At 46.9% G+C, this 22725-nt stretch overlaps 8 protein-coding genes across 8 annotated transcripts; 3 read left to right on the forward strand and 5 right to left on the reverse strand.

Moving 5' to 3' along the window:
- Nucleotides 1-1653: 1653 nt before the first annotated feature.
- On the forward strand, nucleotides 1654-2424 carry BDCG_03152 (uncharacterized protein; the record flags this gene model as incomplete). Its single annotated transcript, XM_045418755.1, has 3 exons — nucleotides 1654-1745; nucleotides 1912-2326; nucleotides 2377-2424. The coding sequence occupies 3 exons, from the start codon at nucleotides 1654-1656 to the stop codon at nucleotides 2422-2424; spliced, it is 555 nt and encodes a 184-aa protein (XP_045275254.1).
- A 1972-nt stretch (nucleotides 2425-4396) lies between these two features.
- Nucleotides 4397-5146, reverse strand: BDCG_16700 (uncharacterized protein; the record flags this gene model as incomplete). Its single annotated transcript, XM_045425898.1, has 2 exons — nucleotides 4397-4703; nucleotides 4734-5146. 2 exons carry the CDS (start codon nucleotides 5144-5146, stop codon nucleotides 4397-4399), a joined length of 720 nt encoding a protein of 239 aa, XP_045280334.1.
- A 100-nt stretch (nucleotides 5147-5246) lies between these two features.
- On the reverse strand, nucleotides 5247-6503 carry BDCG_16701 (uncharacterized protein; the record flags this gene model as incomplete). Its single annotated transcript, XM_045425899.1, has 2 exons — nucleotides 5247-5932; nucleotides 6467-6503. The coding sequence occupies 2 exons, from the start codon at nucleotides 6501-6503 to the stop codon at nucleotides 5247-5249; spliced, it is 723 nt and encodes a 240-aa protein (XP_045280335.1).
- A 728-nt stretch (nucleotides 6504-7231) lies between these two features.
- BDCG_03154 (uncharacterized protein) lies at nucleotides 7232-10030 on the forward strand. The gene is made up of 2 exons (XM_045418756.1): nucleotides 7232-7618; nucleotides 7704-10030. Exons 1-2 carry the CDS (start codon nucleotides 7365-7367, stop codon nucleotides 9718-9720), a joined length of 2271 nt encoding a protein of 756 aa, XP_045275255.1. The 5' UTR covers nucleotides 7232-7364; the 3' UTR covers nucleotides 9721-10030.
- A 196-nt stretch (nucleotides 10031-10226) lies between these two features.
- Nucleotides 10227-13144, reverse strand: BDCG_03155 (uncharacterized protein). Its single transcript, XM_045418757.1, has 2 exons — nucleotides 12676-13144; nucleotides 10227-12534 (listed from the first exon to the last, which is right to left on the reverse strand). Exons 1-2 carry the CDS (start codon nucleotides 12716-12718, stop codon nucleotides 10502-10504), a joined length of 2076 nt encoding a protein of 691 aa, XP_045275256.1. The 5' UTR covers nucleotides 12719-13144; the 3' UTR covers nucleotides 10227-10501.
- A 115-nt stretch (nucleotides 13145-13259) lies between these two features.
- Nucleotides 13260-15498, reverse strand: BDCG_03156 (glycylpeptide N-tetradecanoyltransferase). Its single transcript, XM_045418758.1, has 3 exons — nucleotides 14713-15498; nucleotides 13855-14638; nucleotides 13260-13774 (listed from the first exon to the last, which is right to left on the reverse strand). The coding sequence occupies exons 1-3, from the start codon at nucleotides 15306-15308 to the stop codon at nucleotides 13577-13579; spliced, it is 1578 nt and encodes a 525-aa protein (XP_045275257.1). The 5' UTR covers nucleotides 15309-15498; the 3' UTR covers nucleotides 13260-13576.
- Nucleotides 15499-15530: 32 nt separating this feature from the next.
- BDCG_16702 (uncharacterized protein) lies at nucleotides 15531-20939 on the reverse strand (the record flags this gene model as incomplete). The annotated part of the gene is made up of 6 exons (XM_045425900.1): nucleotides 15531-17646; nucleotides 17813-17944; nucleotides 18047-18292; nucleotides 18703-18840; nucleotides 18919-20654; nucleotides 20735-20939. 6 exons carry the CDS (start codon nucleotides 20937-20939, stop codon nucleotides 16216-16218), a joined length of 3888 nt encoding a protein of 1295 aa, XP_045280336.1. The 3' UTR covers nucleotides 15531-16215.
- Nucleotides 20940-21490: 551 nt separating this feature from the next.
- Nucleotides 21491-22478, forward strand: BDCG_03159 (GTP-binding protein ypt5; the record flags this gene model as incomplete). The annotated part of the gene is made up of 5 exons (XM_045418759.1): nucleotides 21491-21560; nucleotides 21640-21659; nucleotides 21740-21766; nucleotides 21859-22050; nucleotides 22134-22478. The coding sequence occupies 5 exons, from the start codon at nucleotides 21491-21493 to the stop codon at nucleotides 22476-22478; spliced, it is 654 nt and encodes a 217-aa protein (XP_045275258.1).
- Between the last annotated feature and the right edge of the window lie 247 nt (nucleotides 22479-22725).

Genomic DNA, 22725 nt, shown 5'->3' on the forward strand with positions numbered 1-22725 from the left:
TAATTATTTTTCTTAATATATAAGATGATCAATTCTTTTATAATATTTATACATTCTTTCACAAGTGAGACAGTATACTCAACTTCAATTCTTTCTTATAACACAGCTGTATTATCTGACTCAAGAGTTTCAATGATTATATGTACAAGTTCTAATAAGAACTGTAACATACATTAATACAGTACTTTGATATAAATGCTTTATTTTTCAGCACTTAATATATTTTAACTGATGTCTTCTGAACAGATATATTGATTCTTTATAAGAATATCAGATTCACTGATAACTTCAGCATCTGCAAGAATTTCTGTATATCAGATCTAATAATTAATACTGTTAAATATAATTACAGTCTTAGTATTCATAACTTTTTAAACATTCTTTTAATATTTATGAATCTGAGATTTAAAATTATCTGCAGTAGAGATAATCTTCTGATATATACTTATTCTATTACAGAATATTATAAGATTATCTAATAATATAAATATTATATTATCTTGACTTATTCTAGATATAGAACTGCTGACAGAACACACTTCTGTAAATACTGTATATATAGTATTTAAGCTTGAGATTTTATTATCAGATTTATAATAAGTGTCTGTGTCTTAACTAGTGAATAACTTCATAACTTTCTCTGTGACTTTTATATACTGAGTAATGTTATCTCTGTCTAATTCTTTATTAATAGAGACCTGTTAAGCTATCTGAGTATAAGAATAAGAGTATAGAGTCTTCTTTCTATTACTCTGAAAAATAGATAAGCTACTTATCAGTTATTATAATCTGAGTATAGATATAAGAAAAGAGATTCAGATAAGATTAATCTCATTCAGTTATTAACTTAAAGAAAGAATGCAATCTCTTAATTTCTAGATATATCTACTTATTCTGAGTAATGAGAGTATCTTCTATTCAAATTAATATAGAAAAGTGAATCAATTTATGAATAATTAACTACAGTGTAATTCTTCTATAAAAATGTGTATAAGAGATCTTATTAAAAGAAAAAATGTGAATGTCCCAGGCTATAATCTGTAAGTGAGAAAGATTACTTCTTCTATTATTATGAGAGCAGCTAGCTACATTATATAACATAAGAGATCACGTGCAGGCGGAGCGATCGCTAGGGCAATGCCACCAAGGCGCTACAAGATCAGTGAAAATTAGTCAGCATGACAGCTCTCTCAGTGCTGCTGCCATGTGCAGGAAGCAGAAAACTTGACCTCACTAAGTGCGCCACTTGACCTCGTTACATAATCATGACCCCGACCTCGCAACAATACAGTAATAATCAGTTGGTAATTGACTTTCAATCTTTCAATTCACTCATTCATTCATTCATTCAGCTCATCAATCAATCAAAAAGCATGTATAACTGATTCATAATCAATTAAATGAATAGATAAATTCATATAGAATATAAAGAGATTAATTTTCAACCCGGTGGGATAAAACAGGGCTTAGTCAGATCCAAATCACGTGTCTCCCCGACCAAGTTAGTAGAACTTCTACTGGAAACAGGTCTGGGACGAGTTCGACGACAAGCTGGTACCAGCTCCAGTTTGAAGGCTCCCAGCCCTAGGAGATAGCCTCTTCCAAACTTTGGCCCAGCCTCGATATTTCCCACCTCGCACGCTGACCGTCACGATGAGCTCGAGGTATCCGACCGACTTACTACGCCCCGACCCTGATTCCATACATATCTGGAGGGAAATCTCTCGTTCACAGGCTTCTTCAGTGTTTGAGATAGAGCTTCATGGCAACTGATATGCAATGAAACTTGTAAGTTCTAATATCCTTCTCCAGAATAACACTGACTTCGCAGTTTCATGACAATGGTGACCCAGGATTTACAAAGAAAGGCCGTGACCTCAATCGTTTTTGATGCGAATTGAATGCTTACAGAAACCTTCATGCCTTTGGTGTATGTGAGCGTGGCTTTGTACCCCGCTACTATGGTTATATCGACCAACTTGAAATCCAAGCTCCACAGCTTAATGCTTTCGCCAACGACAGATACAGACCGAGGGCGATTTTGCTTGAATATTTATCCGGCGCAGAAGCACTGAACTGCGTAAATTACTCAACTCATCGCTTCTGTAAGGCGATGATCGGCATGAAAGCGATTCATAGCGCCCTAATCCACCACAATGATATCTATCCCAAAAACATCCTAATTGTTCCCAGTACCCCGGAAAGGGTGGTATGGATAGATTTTGACGTCGCAACAACGTTTCCTCATCGTGAATCAATGGGTTGCCAAGAATTAAAATACTGTGATTATGAGGATGCGCTTGTTGCAAGCTTTGGGGAGCTTTTGGTTAGTTAAATCTTGCTACCGTACAGAAGAGAATCTAACAAGGTTATTAGCAAGACGATCAAAACCAGGGTCTTCCTCCCAACACAAAATACTACTAGGCAAACTATCAACCCTTCTCAACATACAATTGGGACCTCCACTTTTCACCTGTGACTTCCTCGAAGGTGGGCCTCTGCGACGGCAGATACAGAAAGGCTATGCGGCATGGGCAGTGAGGCTTTCAGATGCAAGATTGAAGGAGTTAAGTGTTCGGCACTCATATCTGCAGATGACTTCTCATCGCGGAGGAAATCGTGTGAGGATTTAGTCAGGTGTGGAATCCCGAAGGCTCTGACTTTGCGGAATCCCTGACAACTTGAATTAGGGACGGGCACGGGAAGCTAGAGCAGGTGTGCGCAGTGTCTTTATGTTTAGTAACGGGTGGCCGCTACCTAACGCATGGGACCTCTTCCCTCCGCCGGACAAAATCAAAGACCAGCTTGAATGAATCAAGTGAATCTAGGTCAAGTACCAGGAACAAATACAGCGATAAGAACTTTGAGATTTTTCTTCACCCGTTGGGATGGAATATTTCGCAACTGCCATGACATAGCGATGTACCGCTGTATTTTCCACACAAAAATGAATCATGGAAATGAAACTACAACTCAGGTTTTGAACTTACAACAATCCTACGCTTGAGAACAGCAGTGTTGTCAAGATGCCGAAAGGGGGCTTGAATTTGAGCAAGAGAGATAGCAATTCCAACCCTCAGCCGGACATTTTCACATATACATATAGAGATTGGGAGCCTACAGGGCGTCATCAAAGGCGTGGTTTACATTCTAGCAGCAGCATGTTCCTGTATTGATTATACTTGTTTCATCTCATCTTTGTATTTGATAAATGGCTAATGATACTCCATTGTTGCTCTTCTGTACAAATGATATGAGGCATCTTTCCTCACTTGCTATGTATATATTCTATTCCTCATTGTAGAAGTGTGAAGACTACTGCACATAGGTTTGACACTGCCATCAAATTACAAGGGCCACGATGCGCCCACAATGCACCATGAGAAGTGAATCAAATTTCCTTTCTTTGCCGTAAGCTTGGCGAATCCAATTTTAGAAGGTCAAACTTGACAAGAAGGCAACACAAGCAGCACATATCTTCACTTGATGAATGTTATGAACACCCCTTTGACCTCTCTTTTCCTCCCTCCCAACTTCCCCTTTTATCCCCTACAGGCGATAGAACTCTCTTCGCACTGATAACCGCTCACTTTTCCAGCCCTTGGAATTCTTTTGTTCTTTACCGCACTTCGTCTTAGCAGCATTGATATCTCGAATAACTTTATCTAAAATCTTACATTATTCTTTCACCTTTAACCCGTCTTCGCCGGTAACACCAGGAATGAGGTGGCATTTGCTTGTCACTCCATATATCCCAGGCCTGCGCAAACCCTATTTGAGCAGAACACAAGCGCGATAGATCAACTGTCATGGTGACCATGAGGAGGCAACCAAACACCATCAACAGCATAGAACCTATCGTCAAGAACACAATATCTTCCATCAACAACGCGTCGACGCGCCGAAATCCCGCCCTCCGGTATGTGATCTTGTCTCTGGAGGATTGTTGTATTTGGACTGCTTCAGTTGCAGATGTACTGGTGTGGGATAGTCCGGAAAGGGGTTTAACATTTGACTAGTGACCGAATCGGGTCACCAGTGCTCTGCTAGAATTTTTGTACTTGATGTAATCCAAAATGACTATCATATACATAGTGTTCAGTGTTGGCTGGGCAGATTCTAATCACTTGACAATACAATCTGGATAAATACATGGCCTCACATTCCAGATCCTCTAACCTCAAGTTAGCCAGATATACCGGCAAGACAAGCATACAAGACAAGACAACAATTAAACAAAAGTAATTTGCTGACTCTCATTTGACTGAACCTATATTTAGCACTTCCGCGGCTTTTTCTGATGTGATGATCTCCTAGGCTCTGAAAAAGGGGACCGTGCTCGCTTTCTCGCCTGAGAGGCCCTTCTTGCAGGGCCGACATCCAACCTCTCCTTGTATCACTTGAGCTGATCCGGATGGACCTTCGCAATGTCATCCTCCGACTGCCATATGGGTGCCCACAGGAGAAATTCAAGATGCCCTTCCATAGCCTCACGATGTAGCAGGATATGGGGGCCGCTTGTGTCTGGCTCAAGGTGGGGTGCGAAAGAGTCGCCGACTCTCGCATGGGTTTCCTTCGAGGGTCCATCCTCGGAGATGTTATTTGGCAGTGCACCGGAAATGGACCGTGGCGGCGATGGTTCAACATTCTCCTTGCCGCTGCCAACGCAGTCGAGGCCTCCTGTATCCATTAATATATGCCCTCTGCAGCCCACAGGTATCAGGGAAACTCACGTTCGCTTTTCATGTTCGAGCTTATGCACATGCTTGTATTCCACACCCTTGGCGACTACAGTGTATCCATGCGATGAGAGCCGGACTTTGAACAGTGCACCACAGCTACCTGCCTTGAGGACGGCAGTAGGCGTCCGGGCCACGATCCATGGCAAGCTGCTTCCGGATACGAGCACAGAAGCCATGTATCTGGATCCGGGACTTCTGGTGATCCTGGTAATTGGGGCACAATGAATCAAGAGGGCTACCATCCCTGAGCGCAAGGAGACATTGCTGGGAGCAGTACAGGTGGGCTTTGATGGCCGGTGTTTTAATGGCATTGGGCGTCCGCCAGGTGCCACTGACTTCCCCGCATCCCGGCGCGCCTCGCGACTTTGCAGCTGAACCGGACCCTCTCCTTCATGTTCAAGCATGAATGCCAGATTGTGACGGGGTAAGAGGAGGAGATGAGGGAGGAGACAGTGAGTGAGAGCTCAGCAATCGGTGTTTGTCTTCAGAGGGCCGGCATCTGGATCACAGCATCATCCCGAAGGGAGGAAGGTTACAGAGTTGTCTGCCACAGTACAGGGGGGATGCATGTTTTGAGTGAGCAGCGGGTGGAGTCTGCTCTAGTATTTCAGAATACTTCACTGGCCAAACATCAAACCTTGCAGCAGCATCATGCCACTCCTGGGGTACTGCTGGCGAGATCAATGCTTGGATTGTGAACACCAGAACCTGTGTGGCAGCTGTCAACTGTAGCTCATTCTCACCAGTCACCTTGACATTCAGTTCTGGTCTGCAAAGCGCACATTGAACTGAAGATGAATCATCCAGGATGTGAATGAAGATAAAGGCTTCTCCAGTGCATATGTAGCTATAACACACGCCTTTGTGAACCATGTAAGAGCAGAGCTGAGTTGTGACAACAACAACGAGCCTTCTACAGCAGAATTCAACATCATCGGAGTCCTGACCGATAACATTCGGGGTGATGAGCTGGCGGACATACTCAAGCTGATGTTTCGACGGAAACAGTTTTTCAGTCAAAAATGACGGATTACCATTGAGTCTCTCCCACACCATCATCTGCTCGTCAATGAAGGTGTCCCATAACGTGATGCGCGAAGGAACCCTCCGATTAGCTGGCTTTGTTACAGTACCCTGGGTTGTTCTTGTAGGGTCTGTCACGGCGCCACGGAGGGGAGGTCGGCCAAATCCTGGGTAAAACAAGACAGGAAGATGAGTGTCACCTATCAACTTGCAACACCAGCCACCGTCCACACAGAAAGCAAGGGAAGATTGTAACCCTTCTCACTTTTTATTTCCTAAACTGTAACACTGACTGAAAGGGTGCTAGATGATTGTCATGTGATCATAGCTGCTTCAATGCACAGTCTTATAGCATGAACATGAATTTTCAATAGTGAATTAGTCTGTTAATTCATTGAAGTGTGGATTGTGAAAATGAGAAAACTCAGACATTGCATCACACTGTCACATCACCTCTTTCTCTTCTGGTCAATTTGAGCCCTCAGGAGGCTGAGACTGAAGTCCCTTTTTCAGTGAACATTCATCTTTGTCAACTCAGTACCTTGCTACTAGTCAAGAGAGAATATAGTGTGACTGAGAATTCACCTGCACTGGAGCAGATTGAATCATGTCCATGTCACACATCAGCCATGCTGCGAGGCTTGAATTGTCAGGGAGATTTTTTTTTCATCTGGACATGTCACCCTTGCAATCCATCAGACCTTTCAGACCTTGTACTCTGGTCAGGGCCTGATGCATAATGGTTCCACAGCGCAGCAAGGCAGATACTGTTTCTGCCATGTGAAGGCCTTTTTTTTTTTTTTTTTTTTTCCATTGACATACCATCTCAATGAGTGAAGGCCGCCCATCACCGGCATGCACCACAGGTGAGAAACATCGGGTTTGCTGACCAATTGCGAAAGGGAGAGATTAAGAACAACAAGCACCAAGGCACAGACAGGATGGGATTGGCAGCATTGATAGAATAGGTGTGCAGAACCCCAAAACATCAAATATAGAATGTAGAGCAATAGCTTGTCATGTACACAATAAAAAATGAGATCAACAAAGTGAACAGGAAACCTCAGCCAGCCACAGTCCCGGGCAGACTAGATATCCCAGTAGCAGGCCTCAGTCTGTGCATGGTTTTAGAGTAACTTGACAGTAGAGTGAGGTGAAATTGCATCTGAGAAGAAGAAAAAGTGGACATGATCATCATGTCAAGAACAGTTTCAGCTGTGGCACAGCTGGGCCAGGTGACACTAGCAGTGGGGCCCAAGGGGAAAGAGGGGATGGGCACAGCACACACAAGACAAGAGAATTATGAGGAAAGAAAGGAAAAATAGGGATGATAGAGAGAGGATGTTCAAGCGGCGGGAGGAGGGGATTTATATAGTCCAGAAAGCGGTGATGTTGTGCTAAACCCAATCAGGATAGCACTAAACCATGGAAGGCAATTCCCCATGATACGGTATACCTAGGTAGTTTTTGCGACAACTCCTCTTCCTAACCTCCGTGACATCACCTAGGACCTCAGCCTCTTATCTCGTACGACTACAAGTTGGAAATGAAGTCTTGCGCATTCCAACCGCCGAAATAGACCTCTCTCTCACAATTGCCATGGGGGAGAAACGGAAAGCTCCTGCTCGCGGCGGGGAGTCCGCGGCAAAGAGAAAGCTCTCAGAATCAACGCTGAAACGGGACACCACACCAGCGAAGAGGAAAGCATCTGCTACGCCTACTATCCCTCCGTCGCCGGAGCCTGAAAAGAAAATCCTTCCCACACATATTAAAGATGGAGACCCGTTGCCTACTCTTACCAAACCGCAACCAAGCACGCTGTCACTACAGGAATATCAGTCCTACGCGGAGAGGTACGTGCTTATGGTTTAGGCTTCATGTTGAACCTTGCTTTGTATAAGGGGAATATCTCTTTACTGATTATTGTCTCCTCTTCAGTGCTGTATTGGCTGCTGCACTCCAGCGGTCAAGGATAAAGTGGCTCAATGACTGCGTATTTGAGAAATACTGGACTAAACCTTCCAAGAAGAAATCGCAACCCCAACCACCGCAGAACCCGCCACGGGAATCCATGAGTAAACTGGGACCTTGCAGTATCATAATTGAACCTCATCACTTTGAAGCTATGTTATTTACCGTGCGAAACCCGCAAGCCCAACAACCAATCCAATATGCACCTCCGCAGCGACCAATCGTGCAATACGCACCTCCAAATAATTTCCACCAGTATCAACCACCTCCGGGCCACCCACGCCAGCCCTACTCCCCTAGTCCCCATGCTCCCCCCACTGCTACCCCTCCGCCAGACCAGCAGCCCCCTCCACAGAACCGTTTTGAACCATCTCTTCATAGTAATCCGGCCCCCCCTGTCGCGCAACCGGTCCGGCAGTCACGACCTGAAGGACCGGCTCCATCTCCGCAAAACCGCATTCCTCAAAGCCAAACTCCAACGCATCATCCTCAAAATTACCCTACGAAAAACGAGCTTATGCAACATCCTCCTTCCAAACCCCCACCAGAATCCTCTCAACCTGTGAAAACAAGTCCGGATCCAGTTATCCAGATGTTGGCCACGCGAGCTGCCTCGAACCCGGAGCTGAAGGCATTAATGCGGATTGTAGCGTCAAGCAAGGCGAACCAGGCACAATTGCGGACGTTCCAAGCTCACATCGACGAGCTCAATGCTATTCTCGCGAGTAGAAGGCAAAATGAGAGTCAAAATATCCCGCCACATCTCAAGCCCGATCAACAAGGGCGACCTTTTACACCGGGACCGCCCCAACCTCCCTCATCAACGCCAACCTCTACGCCAGCAGCACCCACGCAATCACACCCCTCTCATCCGTTTCATCCAAACGGCCCCAACATTTCTAGTCAGTCAACACATGCTCGCGCGTCTCCCTCCGCGCACTCTACGTACCCAAATCAACTCCCTCCACAGCCAATAAGGTCTAAAGCCATTCAGCAACCTTCACCGCATAATACCTACTTCCACCAACATACACCATCTCAGCCTCCAGTTGCGCCCCCGAAACCAGAACCAAAGGCCGTTGTATTTGAATTTCTGACAACCTCTCCTGCTGGTAGCAGTTCTGGTCACGCATCCACTGGAGATAGATATCTTTTCCCAAAGAATACCATCCTCGATTACTTCCCTGGTGGCACAACCGTCATTGCATCATTTCTAGTTATAAAGAAAATCGATCCCTCGGCTCCGCAACCAGACTCGCTTGCTGGTAAAACGAGTGGTAAGGCAAAGTCGAAAAAATCCAAAGTCACCTCCGCAACTGGGACTCCAACACCTATAGATACGTCAAACCAGAACCCTACCCCTGCACCCAATCAAGGCACCCCGGAACCAGCCACCAACCCTCCCCAGTCTGATAAGCCCACTTCGGCCACCACTGGACCAGAAACACAACCATCAACAGCGACGACAACAGAAACAAAACCTTCTCCACACAAGCCAAAAATAAAAGAATATTACCAACCAGTAACCATGCGCATTCACGCCAACAACCCACGCACCCTCGAGCCCTTAGCTCGCGTCGTCAACCCGCCCGCCGAAGTCCGCCAATACATGAATGATATCATGGACCGCATGGAGCGTGCTGATATCGAATACCTCGCTCTCCGCTTACCACATGAGGGGTTTGCTCAGAATGGTACTGGCGATGAAGCAGGGCAGACAGTGGGCGAACAGCCGTCACAACCACAGCAGCAGCAGCAAGCGCGCAGTGCTAGGAGTAAAAGCAAAGGGGGTGGGGAGAAGGGTGTGGATAGCGGGGCAGAAAATGGCGTGGTTGTAACGCAAGAGACTGGGGGTGGTTCTGGTAATCGTGGAGTTCTGCTTGACGATGTGGGCAGTGTTGAGGACGTGCAGTTTGAGGAGGAGTTGAAGGAGTTTTACGATGTGCCTAGTGGTATTGTGCCGCTTCGACGAAGGATTTTTTAGATGCGATTTTCATCGATGAGGCCTGGGATGGCTGTTTCTTCGCAGTCCAACCCGGATGCCCCTTTTCTGAATGGGCTATTGAAATCTAGATATACGATTTAATACCGGGGTTTCATTTCTGTACAGTAACTTGCTTATTCCACTTCCACATCATTCCTCATGCACGTCTCGTTTTAATTTTTGTTTATAATGGCTCAGGTTGAGATAATGTTCGGAGCAGAATTTGAGTGTTTTTCTTTTTTTTTTTTTTTTTTTTTTTTTCAAGAAAAAAACCAAAAAAGCGATTATTTTTGCGCCAGCGGCAATTGGTCATTGGCATGTAAGTGTGCGTTGAATAATTGTAAACCTGACGGAAAGAGCTTACTTGAAAGCGCCACTATAACGTTAAAGACTCCTCAGAACACAAATTATCCCTTATTCCTTTTCGCCAAGACATAGAAAATAGTACCGAAACCCCCCCCAAAAAAAAAAAAAAAAAAAAAAAAAAAAAAAAAAAAAAAAAAAAGGCAGGAAGAAAAGAGTAACGAGATTAAAAGAGAAGGAAGGAAAGGAAAGGGGGGAAAGGAAAGAATTTTCATCCGTCATGCAGAGTGAGGAGGGAATACGGCCATCCGGAGTAGAAAGAAAATAGAGAGGTTGACTCGCATATACAATCATCTCATATACAACATAAAAATTGGGTTGTCAACCGTAATAAAGAATACAATTTGCTAATATCATTATGGCCCTAAGCCAACCAGACACATCCATCCCGCCCCAAACACCTTCCTGACTCAATTATTCAATGATGAGGATGTGCCGAATACTGTGAGTCGCCAATAATCCCAGCCATCTCCAGAAGCGCTCTCCCAGTCTGTGCCTCCGACTCCCCACCGCCCACTTTCATATTAATCGCCTGCCGGCGCTCCGCCTCGCGCGCTTCGAAATTCCATTGTGCACGCTGCAAGGCAATCGCGTCCTGTTTCTCGATGGGGGATCCTGTCCCATCGGATTGGGTGGCTAGCGATTGAGACGGGATAATGCCCCATACTTCAAGGTTATAGATGGATATGGACTTTGTGGTGTTGTGATTGGAGGTGGATACGGATGCTGCTGACGCGGTTGGGGATGTGGAAGATGGGGTTTTGGTAGAGGTAGTACCAGTGGTGGTGGTGCCGCTGGGGGAGACGCCGGGGGGTAGAAACACGCCTTCGCCGTTGAGGCCGTCGGACACTACGAAGGTGGCGTTTTCAAGGGCGGAGTCAATGAGGAGGCTGCCGCCACCGGCAGGCTTGGGATGGAGATCGCTTCCAAGGGATTTTCGGGATGATGGTGGGATTATGCAGCCGATTGCTATGCCGGTTTTGGTGGAGAAGTGGCTTACCGGCATGTTGGATTTTAGTGATGAGAAGGATGGGGAGCCTTGGAGGACTGTGTGAACTGGGAAGATTTCGAAGAGGCAGGGGAGTGTGGAAGGATGGACGCTTTCGGATGACCGGCGGGAAGAATATGATGAAGATTGTTTCCAGGGTTGTGGGATATATGCACCGATCGTGGTTATTTGTTCTTCGTTGTTTTCCGATGTCACTGCTCCTCTAATTAGGAGGATGGTCGGGGCTTGCCATGTCATGACATGGTGGGAGAAAGAGGTTAAAGATTCACCGTGTTCAGTCGATGAGAAGACTGGGTGCAGGTGAGTACGATTGCGGAAGATATTTGGTATATGAGGGCTGGTGGAAATGAAGAACGATAGGTGGGACAGTATGACGGGATTTAGAATGCAGGAATCAAAGCCGCCAGTTAAAATGACTGGCGATAAAGGAGGAGAACGGGGAGGCGTTGAAGGAGGTGTTGGGGCTGGCTTATCTGCCTGACCATTGGAAGTTTCAGATTTCCGTGACAGGTTGAGGTTCTTGCTGAAAAGTAGATGCTCAAATAGAGGTGTTAGTGGGTCAAAAAGGTACGGGAGAGACGTCGATATCAACTCGGAGAACGATTTATATCCGATTCCATCCTCTGCTACTTCGGAGCCCAATGCCGCTAGAATGCTGTCCACCTGCTCATGCACAGTATCTAGCGAAGACTTGCTCAACCCTGTTGTGTATTTGGACACTGTTCCCAGCGGTCGCAGCGGCGCTGTGACAATAAGCAACGTTAGTAGTCGTCGAAAGGTAGTTAGAGATATTTTGGACTCGAAGACAGTTTTATCAATGCGTTGATCTTGCTTGAATACTTCAATCGCATCGAGGGATTCCAAGGCTGCAAGGGCTAGGTCATCGTCATCGTCCTCGTCCTCCCCATCGTTAATGGGCTGATCAATTAAGAAACCCCCGTTATGAGCGAAGGTGCTTCCACCGTTGGGATCGGCGACGCCAATCGATTCTAATGAGTCTTCCGCAGCTTCTTTCAACTGCGTGATAATATCCCTTCGCCCAACATCCGCGAGGCTGCCGAAAAGCAATTTAATCCGATCTTTCTTCCCTCGTTTCAAGACTTTCCCATATCTCTCAGTTAAGAGTACAACCACTTTTATCATTGCCTCGAATGTCAATACGGTGGGTGCCATGGTGTTTTGGAAGGGAAATGCACCCAGGTATGAAACCATGCGGAAGATGACAGGCCCCGCATCGAGTGATCCATCACTCGTTGCAGTGGCTGCGGAACCCGCACCATCGGGGATACCCAAGAAATCTGATAATATTTCTTCATTCCAATAGCGAATACCGCGCTGCTCTAGAGCTCTAGAGAAGAAGTTGTCTTTCAAATGGGTAAGTTCAAGAGGGGTGAAGCATTTGGTTGCGAATCGGTGTGCCAGGCGTTGGCTCAGCTCCTCCACTGTCAAGCCCAGGTTCAAATCGTTAATATGTTGTTAAACACGGCCACCCCACCAACAGCAAAAGTAATACTGTCAGAGATTCACGACAAGGGAACTAGAAATACAGAGTGATCAAATCTACGAGGGAGCAGGGAGCTAACCTGAGGAAGCCCTCTGGGCCTCAGTCGAGAGCGCACCACCCATTGTTCGTGGCAGGAGCAATGAATGATGTTCAATTTCAGGTCATGCAAATACAAGAGGCCTTTATTGGACAAGAAGATATCGTTCTCTGACCAGCAAGTAGCACGAAAGCGAGGGTAATATTAAGGCGGGGGCAAGGCGATAAGATATAGGAGCGTTCATGCAGCCCGATTCATAGATCAAAGAAAACGCGACAAGCTTGGCATGGACATTGCTAGTAGACGGTGCAGCTAAAGTTGGCGGGAAATATGGGACGTTAACCTTGAGATGCAAGCAGAACCAGGCATATGGTCATCAAGAGCTATATATCTGAATCATGGAGTCCAAGTGACGGGGTCAAAGGGGATGAGACATTGACAATTCAAGTTCGATGGGCTAGACGCTTCGACTGCCAAGTTGCGGCTTAGGGCGAAACGACGTCAGGTGCACGTGATGGCGGCGGATTGTCGATGCCTGTAAACTAGTCTTGGCATAAACGTGGCCGGCTATTTATAGGCACACGGCAGGAGTCTAGATCGTGCTGGAATGGACTGGGAGGAGAGCGTTGGAAGAATTTTTAAAGATCTGAAGATTATCTGACATTTTTGGCTAGGCACCTCGTTTTAGGGGAATAATATAAGGTATGGAGAGCATATTGGGCATTCATAGTGTTACACATCTAATAATAATTGGTGCCCGAACCAAAGAGGTATGTAAGTAACCCTGATCCATGCAATAATATCCATGGGCCACTGATGTTTAATATCCGTTCATTTCTCATGTGATGATCAGAAAAACAGCCCTTACCTACCCTCACGGTACATCGCCGTTTTGAATCGATGGACCATATTCAATAATCTTGGGCCTTCGGCCACTTTCAGCTCAGACGAGGATTACCCCAACCCCACCCCGTTTCCGTTCATCAGGCAAGTTCTTCTCGTTCACTCCTCCAGCGATGGGTGCCGTTCTGTAATTAAATAGGTAATAATGAAGCTGGCCATCCCCAGCCCCAAACTTCAGCTGTTCAAGGAATAGCGGGTTATCGTGCAGAGTCAATGCGTTCATAACGTCAAAACGTTCCTGGCATAACGGTTAGAATTTCCATCGAAAACACACAGAGAGCGAAATCAAAAAAAGCCTCACAGATGGTGTGAACAAACCTTCTTAGCGAGAATTAGCACATCATTCATAAGCATCAGAAGCCTCTCTTTGAGCCCCTTCTCCTTTTCCGCAAATGCAGCTTCTGTCGCATAGTAATAGAGATACGCGGCTCTAACGTTCTTATGCTTCGAGTTTTGAAGGACGCTGGATTCCAGGGAATAGAAAGAGGCAAAGTCCGTGATTTTGTGCGTTCCCGGTTCCTCGACAACGTACGACCAAACAACCTGTTCCACTCCCGGTTTCTCCTTATGTAGCAGTAAATGATCCACCTCCTTTCGGCTGAGAATTTGGGAAAGGTCAAATCGTTTGAGATATCGGTTCACTAGATTCTGAACCGCGTCGATATCCTTGCTTTGCATTGGGCGTAGGCCAGGCGTGGACGTGTGGCCTGGTAGATGGTTCCTCGTAACTTGTCGGGACTTGGTTGAGCCGGCCGGAAGGGGCGAGAAGCCAACCTCGTGCAGCTTTAGCCAATCCAAAGCACGGTGGTAGTAACGACACGCGCTGACTGGCGTAGGCAACATAATACCAACTGTATATATGGCTTGATAAATACCATGTAAGTAACAACGCCGTGTGATCTCCTTGATAAGGACTGGTGTAAGTCTCTTTGAGCGAAGTTTCTTATGTACGCAGAGGAAGTTGATTTCGGTGACCTTTAATGGTTTCCCACGCACTGCAATTTCGGCAGGGATACCACATATGGATGCGACGAGCTTTCGAGACTTGGAAGCTCTGACACCGACATGCCATTCTCTCTTCCACCCTGGAGCTTTGAGTGCCCTGAAAACAAACCAAAGTTAGTAATCAAAATATACTTTATACCACGCAGTAAGGGGGGCAGGAAAGCAACGCACCAGTTCAAAAAGGCAGGCGAGTAGTTGAACCTGAACATAGCACTACCATCCTCAACATAATGGTTCGCCAGCAATTCATAAAGCTCCTTCAGCTCCGCCTCATCATCGATGTCCAGCGTAACCCACTCGAACCCTTCAACTAGAGGAATAGTCTCCCGGGAAACCTGGTCAAGTTGAATGACTTTGATCGGCCCGTCAGGTTCCTTGCTCTCCCTGTCATCAAACCTGATAACAGGCTGTGTTTGCCAGAATTTAAACGACGCCATATCCTTCTGATTCTTCGGGTTGACCGATAGACCCGTGAGGAGATCCGAAATATTCATCTGGCGAAGAGCTTCCATTGCCTTTTCTTTATCCATTCCAGCAAGTTCGCTCCGTAGGGCCGGGTTCAGTTCGAGTAGCGATTCTGCCATGGTGGGCGTGAGCTTTGCCGCAGGGTTTGTCGCAGCGGAGTCTCCATCCTTCAACTTCTTGGCCGCCTTCCCCTTCTTCCCTGTAGACTCATTCGTTGTTTCGGAGCTCACCGGAGTCTCATTAGGTGATGTGCCATCTGCGTCACCTATGCTCTCCGCGTTCTTCTCTTCTTGTTCCGACATGCCGCTGGAAAAGCGGGTTTGGCGACGCGATTGTGGGGTGTGTTCGGCCTAGACTGAAGATTACAAAGGCATCGATGTCGGCTCTAGGGTGCCGAAGAGTATTTGCCCAGTGTTTATAGGAGTAGGAATAGCGACGGCGTCATAGGGAAGGATTTGTTGAAGCTGGTCCGTTCAGGAGCGCAAATGAAAGCTTACGTGAGGGGTATTATTGGGGGAAGTTGGAGCTTTGTCCCAACCAATGTTCACGCTGGGCTTTGTCAGCAACCAACTTTGTTTTGATTCATCGCCCACTCGATCTATATGTGTTCGTTTGCTCAACAGCATTTCTGCTGGATTCGAGGACCTAGCGCAGAAACATGTGCGAAAAATGATAAATACAGATATTCACAAACCGGACGGGGAATTTATAGGAGTACATTTGCCATAGGGGCTGGTAGTTTCTATTGTCCGTCACATACGATATAGTAGATATGTTGTACATGTAACATCTATATCCCTTTCTGGGGCAATGATCCAGGGATGGGGCCAATTTTCTCATAATATACAATTTGAATGCCGCTGAAAGGACCCGAGACCATCAACGTGGAGTAGAAGTGCTACAAAAAGTGATCTCTGCAGAAAGCAGTAAAGTTGCATCCTGTACAGCGCTGGGGGGCTCCGTTGAAGGTATCGCATAGGAAATGAAGCAGCAAAAAAGAAGGGAGGGATTGTTGAAAATGCTTCGCGAAAAAGCAAATGACCAAAGGTAAGGTATGCCCGACAGAGGCCAAGAGAGTCCGATAAGCTCGCCCCGAATAACACGTTCAAGAAAATGAAACTGTAACTCGAAGTATCATTATTTTCACCATCTGCTACCACCTCCGATTGCACCCACTCTCATTTTCCTAACAGTTTTAGTCGTCCCAATTCAACTAGCCGCCGTCGTCTCCAAAACCTCCAAAAGTCCACCAACAAGATGTAAACTCCCAGTCACAAGAGCAGATACTGCAGCCTCACCCCCTGCTTCATCCTCCTGTTCCCTCGCTTTTGCAATCTCCCTAACAACCTCCACAGCTTCTTCGATCGTAGCTTTCGCAAGCACCTCCGTCGACGGCGATAACTCCTGCCAGGTACCCGCAAGCGCTCGCTGAACTTTCAGCGCCTCGACGTCCGATGCATCTGTGTTGATGCTGACGAGATCGGGTCTGTAGCCGGCTTGCTTCAAGGTTACGTTTGTGCAGAATATGGCGTGGGTGAAAGTGAGGCTAGCAGAGGAGAGGGTGCTGTGGAGGGCACGGGCGAGACCGATGCTGTCGCGGGTTTGCTGATTAAAGATGAGGATGCGGGGGCTTGGATTTGAGTCTTTTGAGGAAGATGATGGCGCTGGTAATCCCGCAGCGGCACGCTGTTGGCAAGCGAACCATTTCCCCGCTGCCCTTATACTTTCTAGTGTGTGGCCACCGTCGATATACCAAGCAATATTCTTCTCTCGGCGCGTTTCGCAGCGGCCTCCTAGTTTGGTTGTTTCCAGGCCACGTTTAAACTTGTCAGGTAGGGTTAGACTGTTCAGATTGGCTGGGATATCTGCGAAACCTCGGGATCTCAGAAAGGACCCGGCGACGGCAATGGCAAGGTTTGCATTTGTATACTGAAATTCCCCTGACAGACCCAACCGCACAGCCGTTGGATTGTCGGGCGTCAGCTCCGGATGGCTAGTCGCGACATGGAGTTCTGCCCCCTTTTCCACCGCGCGTTTTTTCAGCACGGCCATGGCCTGCTCGATCTGCGGAGCCGTGAACGACTGGACGCCCTTCTTCATGATCCCCGCCTTATGCCACGCGATTTCCTCAATGGTATTCCCCAACATTGACTGATGATCAATTCCCAAGCTCGTTATTCCCGTTACAACTGGTTTATCGATAATATTCGTGGTGTCGTACTCGCCACCAATGCCACATTCGATAATCGCGGCATCCACCCCCTCGCAAACGTATGCGTGAAAGGCCATGAGCGTCAAGAAACGGAAGTAGACAGGCTTTGATGCTGGATCTTCCGGATCCATACCATTGGCTTTGGCAGCCACCTCCAGCCTGTCCCAGATCTCAAAAAAGTATTTCGCAAACTGCTGTTCGGAGAGAGGTTCGTTGTTGATTTGGATGCGCTCGCGGACGAAGCGGAGGTGCGGGGATGTGTACAGGCCGACCTTTGAGATCTTTGGCCGCTCGGTATCTGCCGGGGATGGGGATTCGGATGCGGATCGTAAGTATTGGCTCAAAATCGAGGAGATGAATGCGCACGTTGATCCTTTTCCTTTCGTTCCCGCGACGTGAATTAGATTCAACCGGTTGAGTTCTGACGGCTATATTTTGATTCCAACAAACGGGATATTATTTAGTAACTGTAGGCTTCTTCAATGAGGTACGGGTGCCACGACAGGATCTATCTTAAACACAAACAGTAGCCATGCTGAAAGTACGGGGATGTATGTATGGAACCGATTAGAGCGGAGAAGGGCGGCCGCACACCTGATATCCTATCTTCTGACACCACTCTATCATCTCAGGTATGGCCCGGAGGTTCATATTCCGTCCCGCTTGCCGGATCGCATTGACGATTGAGAAATTCGATTGAAGAGAATTAAGCGCCGCGATGGCGTCCTAAATTGATTCATGTTATTATCATTGCTTTTGGTTCTTTGTTTGTTGTGCTTTGAGTCATGTCATTCGAAGGGCCTGTGCTAAAAAAGATGAGCGACAAACCTCATAGTTGCGAGCCATTCTCACAAAGCTCCTCGTAAATAACCGAGCCGGGAGTTGAAACCTTTGAGGTCTGAGATTCAATCGCCCTCTGAGGGGCGTACGCATTGGGGTTGGATCAATACTTATATTGTGAATGGTTTTGGAATGAAGTTTTCTGGGCGACGGTTGATAGATTAAAAGTATACGTAGTACAGATGGCTTGGCATGGCCAGGAGAGCCGAATCTAGGACGCCGACACCAATGATACTCCCTTTCCAACAATTGACTAGGTATATATTGTAAAGAATAGTAGAAGTAAAATTGGAGGAATAAGCTGAAAAGTGTAAAACTAACCCAATACACATGGTAATCCACCTCTCCAGATTAAAAGATATAAATAAAACACTAACTTAATACTCTTTCGCAGTCGGTATTTATAGTATAGTAAGAAACAGTGTCTGGTATTGATTAAAGGAGAATAAGGGGGAAACAAAAGTGTTCAACAAGGGAGAACAATACATATAAACACATGTATACAAATATAGGTCTTAAGATACCAAAACAAGTTGAGGGTAATGATGTATTAAAAATGTTGATATAAAGGGGTCAGGTGTACCTGATAAGGGAATAATAGCTTTCTATTCGATTCTTTTCTTCCCCTCTTCCATGTACCCTACGCGTGCATTGCTGAATCCGCGCTGATGTCTCCCGGCGGGAATGAATTGGCCAATGATTTTATCGTTGCGTGCGCGACCCAGGGCATCTAGATAGCCCTCCACCGCCGCCGCGGGTGTGTTGAGCTTGGGCCAGTTTACCTTTCGTGCGAGGAGATATCGTCAGTGATGTAAACTACTGAGAAGAAAAAGCATGAAATTTGTGAGAACTCAACTTACATAAAGCATCCCGTGGGCATATATGAATCGCATACACCATGCTGCAACTCCTAGCCAAACTATTAGGAATATCTTCAATGGCCAGGCTGCTGAATCCGGGAGACGGCGACTGAATAGAGCAATAAGAATCAAGAAGATGCTCGCGCCGAGCACATATGGGATTGACTGAATAGCCAGAGGTCTTCTATCTGTCAAAAGAAGACTATCTCCGGCAGTAGAGTCGGACAGTAAATAGGTGCCAAGGAAAAGGTCAAAGGCGTCCTGTTTTGGGCCATCCAGGAAGTTGTTCCGGACGTATCTAGTGATTGAATTTCTGCCATCCTGGAGAATACCCGCCTTTGTCCGCTCGCCAGTTCGAGTGAAGTCAGTCTTCAGGGCTCCGGTACCCGAGTAAGACTTGGAGACAACGTCTGCATTATCTGCCCATATATTGCGGAATAGGAATTCGAACTCCGGGTCATTACTGGCTGACTCTCCTGGTTGGAGAACCCCAGCGTCAACGAGCTGGCGTGTCAAAGTCCACCGAGCAAGCATGCTTTGGACAACATTCGTTCGATCCAGGCAATCCATGCAATTTGTGCGTACAACGCTGGTTTGTAGCGTTCGGATTTCCAAGGGACCAGTACTATTTCCAGGCGCTTCGATTCCACGGAAATACTGGCCTTTTAGTAAACCGTCAGTAAGCCTTTCCAGCAACAATTCAGCACGGTGCCACTTTAGCCCCTTTGTTTCGTTGTGAAAGTCAAAGTATACATAGTGAAGGCGATCCATTTCCTGAGCTTTCTGAGTCGGCTCAACAGTGTGCAGTTTTTCAGAAGAAAATGCATCGGCGACTCTTTTCTCGGTGGAGGATGTGAGTAATGTGCGTATCATCTGTTCATAGCCGTTCTTGACCCTCTCCTCTCTTCCTTTCTGGTTCACCAGGTTGACCAAGTAGTTCTCGCCATAGATACGTATTTGTTCTGAGAAATGTCTTCGTGCAGCGTTCAACGCAGCGTCCACTGAACGTACTTGGAGACGCGGGGTATAATGTAAGTTGTTCACCTCTGACCAGTACAACGGGACGCTACCTCTGGTTTGCACGAACGACAATACCTGCAGGTCTTTACCAGCATGGCTGCCAGCCTTTCCATTTTCCATTCCAGTACCACCGAATCCTGCCATCCCCCCGGTGGAGTCATTCAGGATAATCACTTGTTCGGTTTCATTGTAGTTTGAAACATTTCCCTGCTCATTGATTCCGCGGGAAAAGTACCGGGTACCAGCTCGATGCCTAGACCTTCGTGTTATCAGCGCAAAGGTGAACGGCGTAGACTTGATTCTAGTTGTGGTTATATTCATCATCCCGAACATGACGGGTAGAATGAACGGATCCACGTCCGATAGTTGACCATATCGCACACCGGTTCCATCACCCACTCCCGAGCGAAAGTCTATCAAATCTGTTTGAATGAACCTGTTCCAGAAGAATCGATCATCTGCTCGTTTCCACAATGGAACCGACGGATCGCTTTGGGACTGACGCTGGAAACTGTTGGTGATGTCTAGGGAGTAGGAGAAGTACATGGGGCCCGCCCGTAGGAATTTTTTGAGCAAGTTGAGGTACGCATCTTCATCCGGGTCATGGAGGGGTCGTTCTCTCAGAGGAAGGAATTCAGTTGCAACGACTTTATAAACCATGTGGCCTCGCAGCCTGCCCATCGGCCGTGTCTTCGAAATCACGATAATGTACTTGTCTAATGGAAGTTAGTAGCAACAACAGCAGCAGCAGCATCAACTTTAAATAGTCCGTGACTTTGTGTGCTTTTTAACTCACCTAGTTTCAGTTTGATCATGCCGAGGATTCCAGCAATGCTGGAGACACGTTTTGCACCATGAGCAGAGGCATTCTCCAGCCGTAGATCCCCGGTTGGACGCTCAACAACCAGCGTAGGCGCAGAGGACGAAGAAGCTGAGCGGAAAGCATAGTGAGAGGGCGAAACCATCAGGTTAATATCGCGGAATGGGAGTGTAGGGGACATTGTTGTCCGATGCCAGTGTATTATTGTTATAGAAAAGGGATCGATGTGGGTGATTAGATCTTCAAGCAGAGCCAGCGCATAATGAAGCCAATGCACAATCAATACAACCTCTTCTTTCTCTAGTGGTTGCTATGTTCTAGTCTAATATACTCTGGTAGTAACAGTCTGCAAAACGGAGGAGCATGAGGAGTGTAGTGTGGTGTAAACTTGAGTAACTTGGATGTCCTGATAAGTCGACGAAGTCCCGGCGATGCGGCTTAGTGAGAGAGTGTGGCTGATGCGCTGGGAAGCGGCCGTGGTTGGTTCCGCCGCCAGGTTCGTCATCCTGGGCAAAGCGAAATCCCCCAACGGCAACAAGCAGAGCATCATCACCTAAATATACCGATTTACTCGCACCATCCCTTGGTCATTGGAACCCAATATACACCACCAACTACGGCTGCTGTTCACGATTAATATCTCTCTGTCTGCACATCCTTCTCTCCGCTCTATTAACCTTCTGTCTCTATCTGTCGTTGCTGTTCTCCCTCGTCTCCGCTATACCCGCAGTCATGGCTTCAAGAGCTGCTGTCGGCGGTCGCCCAGGTGCCAGATTCGCCCAGTTCAAGCTTGTCCTACTAGGTTAGTTTCTTCTTCTGCTCCAATATGTCCTATCGCTGTTGCAAAAAGACCATTTGCTGATGCATGCCGCTTCTTATAGGAGAATCTGCTGTTGGAAAGGTTCGCACTGAAACCACATGACGTTCTATGTATGATGGGTGGAGGACCATGCTAATATTAACTGTGTTGTTGCCTACTAGAGCTCTCTTGTCCTTAGATTCGTTAAAGTATGCCTGAACCCTTTTTATCCCGTATATAACCAGGAAGATATTACTGTGTTTAGCTGGACGGTGTACTGACTGTTATTGTTGTGGCCTAGGACCAATTTGATGACTATCGGGAATCGACGATCGGTGCCGCATTTCTCACCCAGACGATATCCCTAGATGAAAATACGACAGTCAAGTTCGAGATATGGGATACTGCTGGCCAAGAAAGGTACAAGTCGCTTGCGCCAATGTATTATAGGAATGCAAACTGTGCCGTTGTTGTCTATGATATCACCCAAGCAGTATGTCTCCAACCTATGTCGCCCCCTCCATTCATAACCTGAATATACATACAAGGCTGACTGTCTTCGTTCTCCACTGCCAGTCTTCCCTCGACAAGGCAAAATCATGGGTAAAGGAACTCCAGCGGCAGGCAAACGAGAATATCGTTATCGCCCTTGCCGGTAATAAGCTAGATCTGGTGACGGATAGTCCGGATAAGCGTGCCATCCAGACCGCAGATGCCGAAGCTTATGCGCGCGAAGCCGGTCTACTTTTCTTCGAGACCTCAGCTAAATCTTCGACGAACGTGCGAGAGCTATTCACAGCCATTGCGAAGAAATTACCATTGGACCAGGCTGGCCCACGGAATCTACGGTCTAACCCCCGTCCAGGGGTTGATTTACGCCCTGAGGCCGCTGGACCACAGGCAAACGGCTGTTCATGCTAAAGTTGATACTGCCTTAAGTTGTCTTTCATGTCCGCTTTTCGATTCTTCCACTGGCATTCTATACGAGTATCCGTGTCTCCGTCTGCTAGTTGCCACTCAAGCTCCCCCTCGATACTCGGCTCTCTCACATGTGAGCAGTATTCCTTTTGTTCGGAATGATATATCTCTAAACCGCAACGAAAAACGACTAAGAGAAACGGCTATATTGACAATACGGGCATGTTCTATCAAAGGGGTCGAATGTGCT

This window comes from Blastomyces dermatitidis (assembly GCF_000003525.1).
Source record: "Blastomyces dermatitidis ER-3 genomic scaffold supercont1.3, whole genome shotgun sequence".
Taxonomy (NCBI): domain Eukaryota; kingdom Fungi; phylum Ascomycota; class Eurotiomycetes; order Onygenales; family Ajellomycetaceae; genus Blastomyces; species Blastomyces dermatitidis.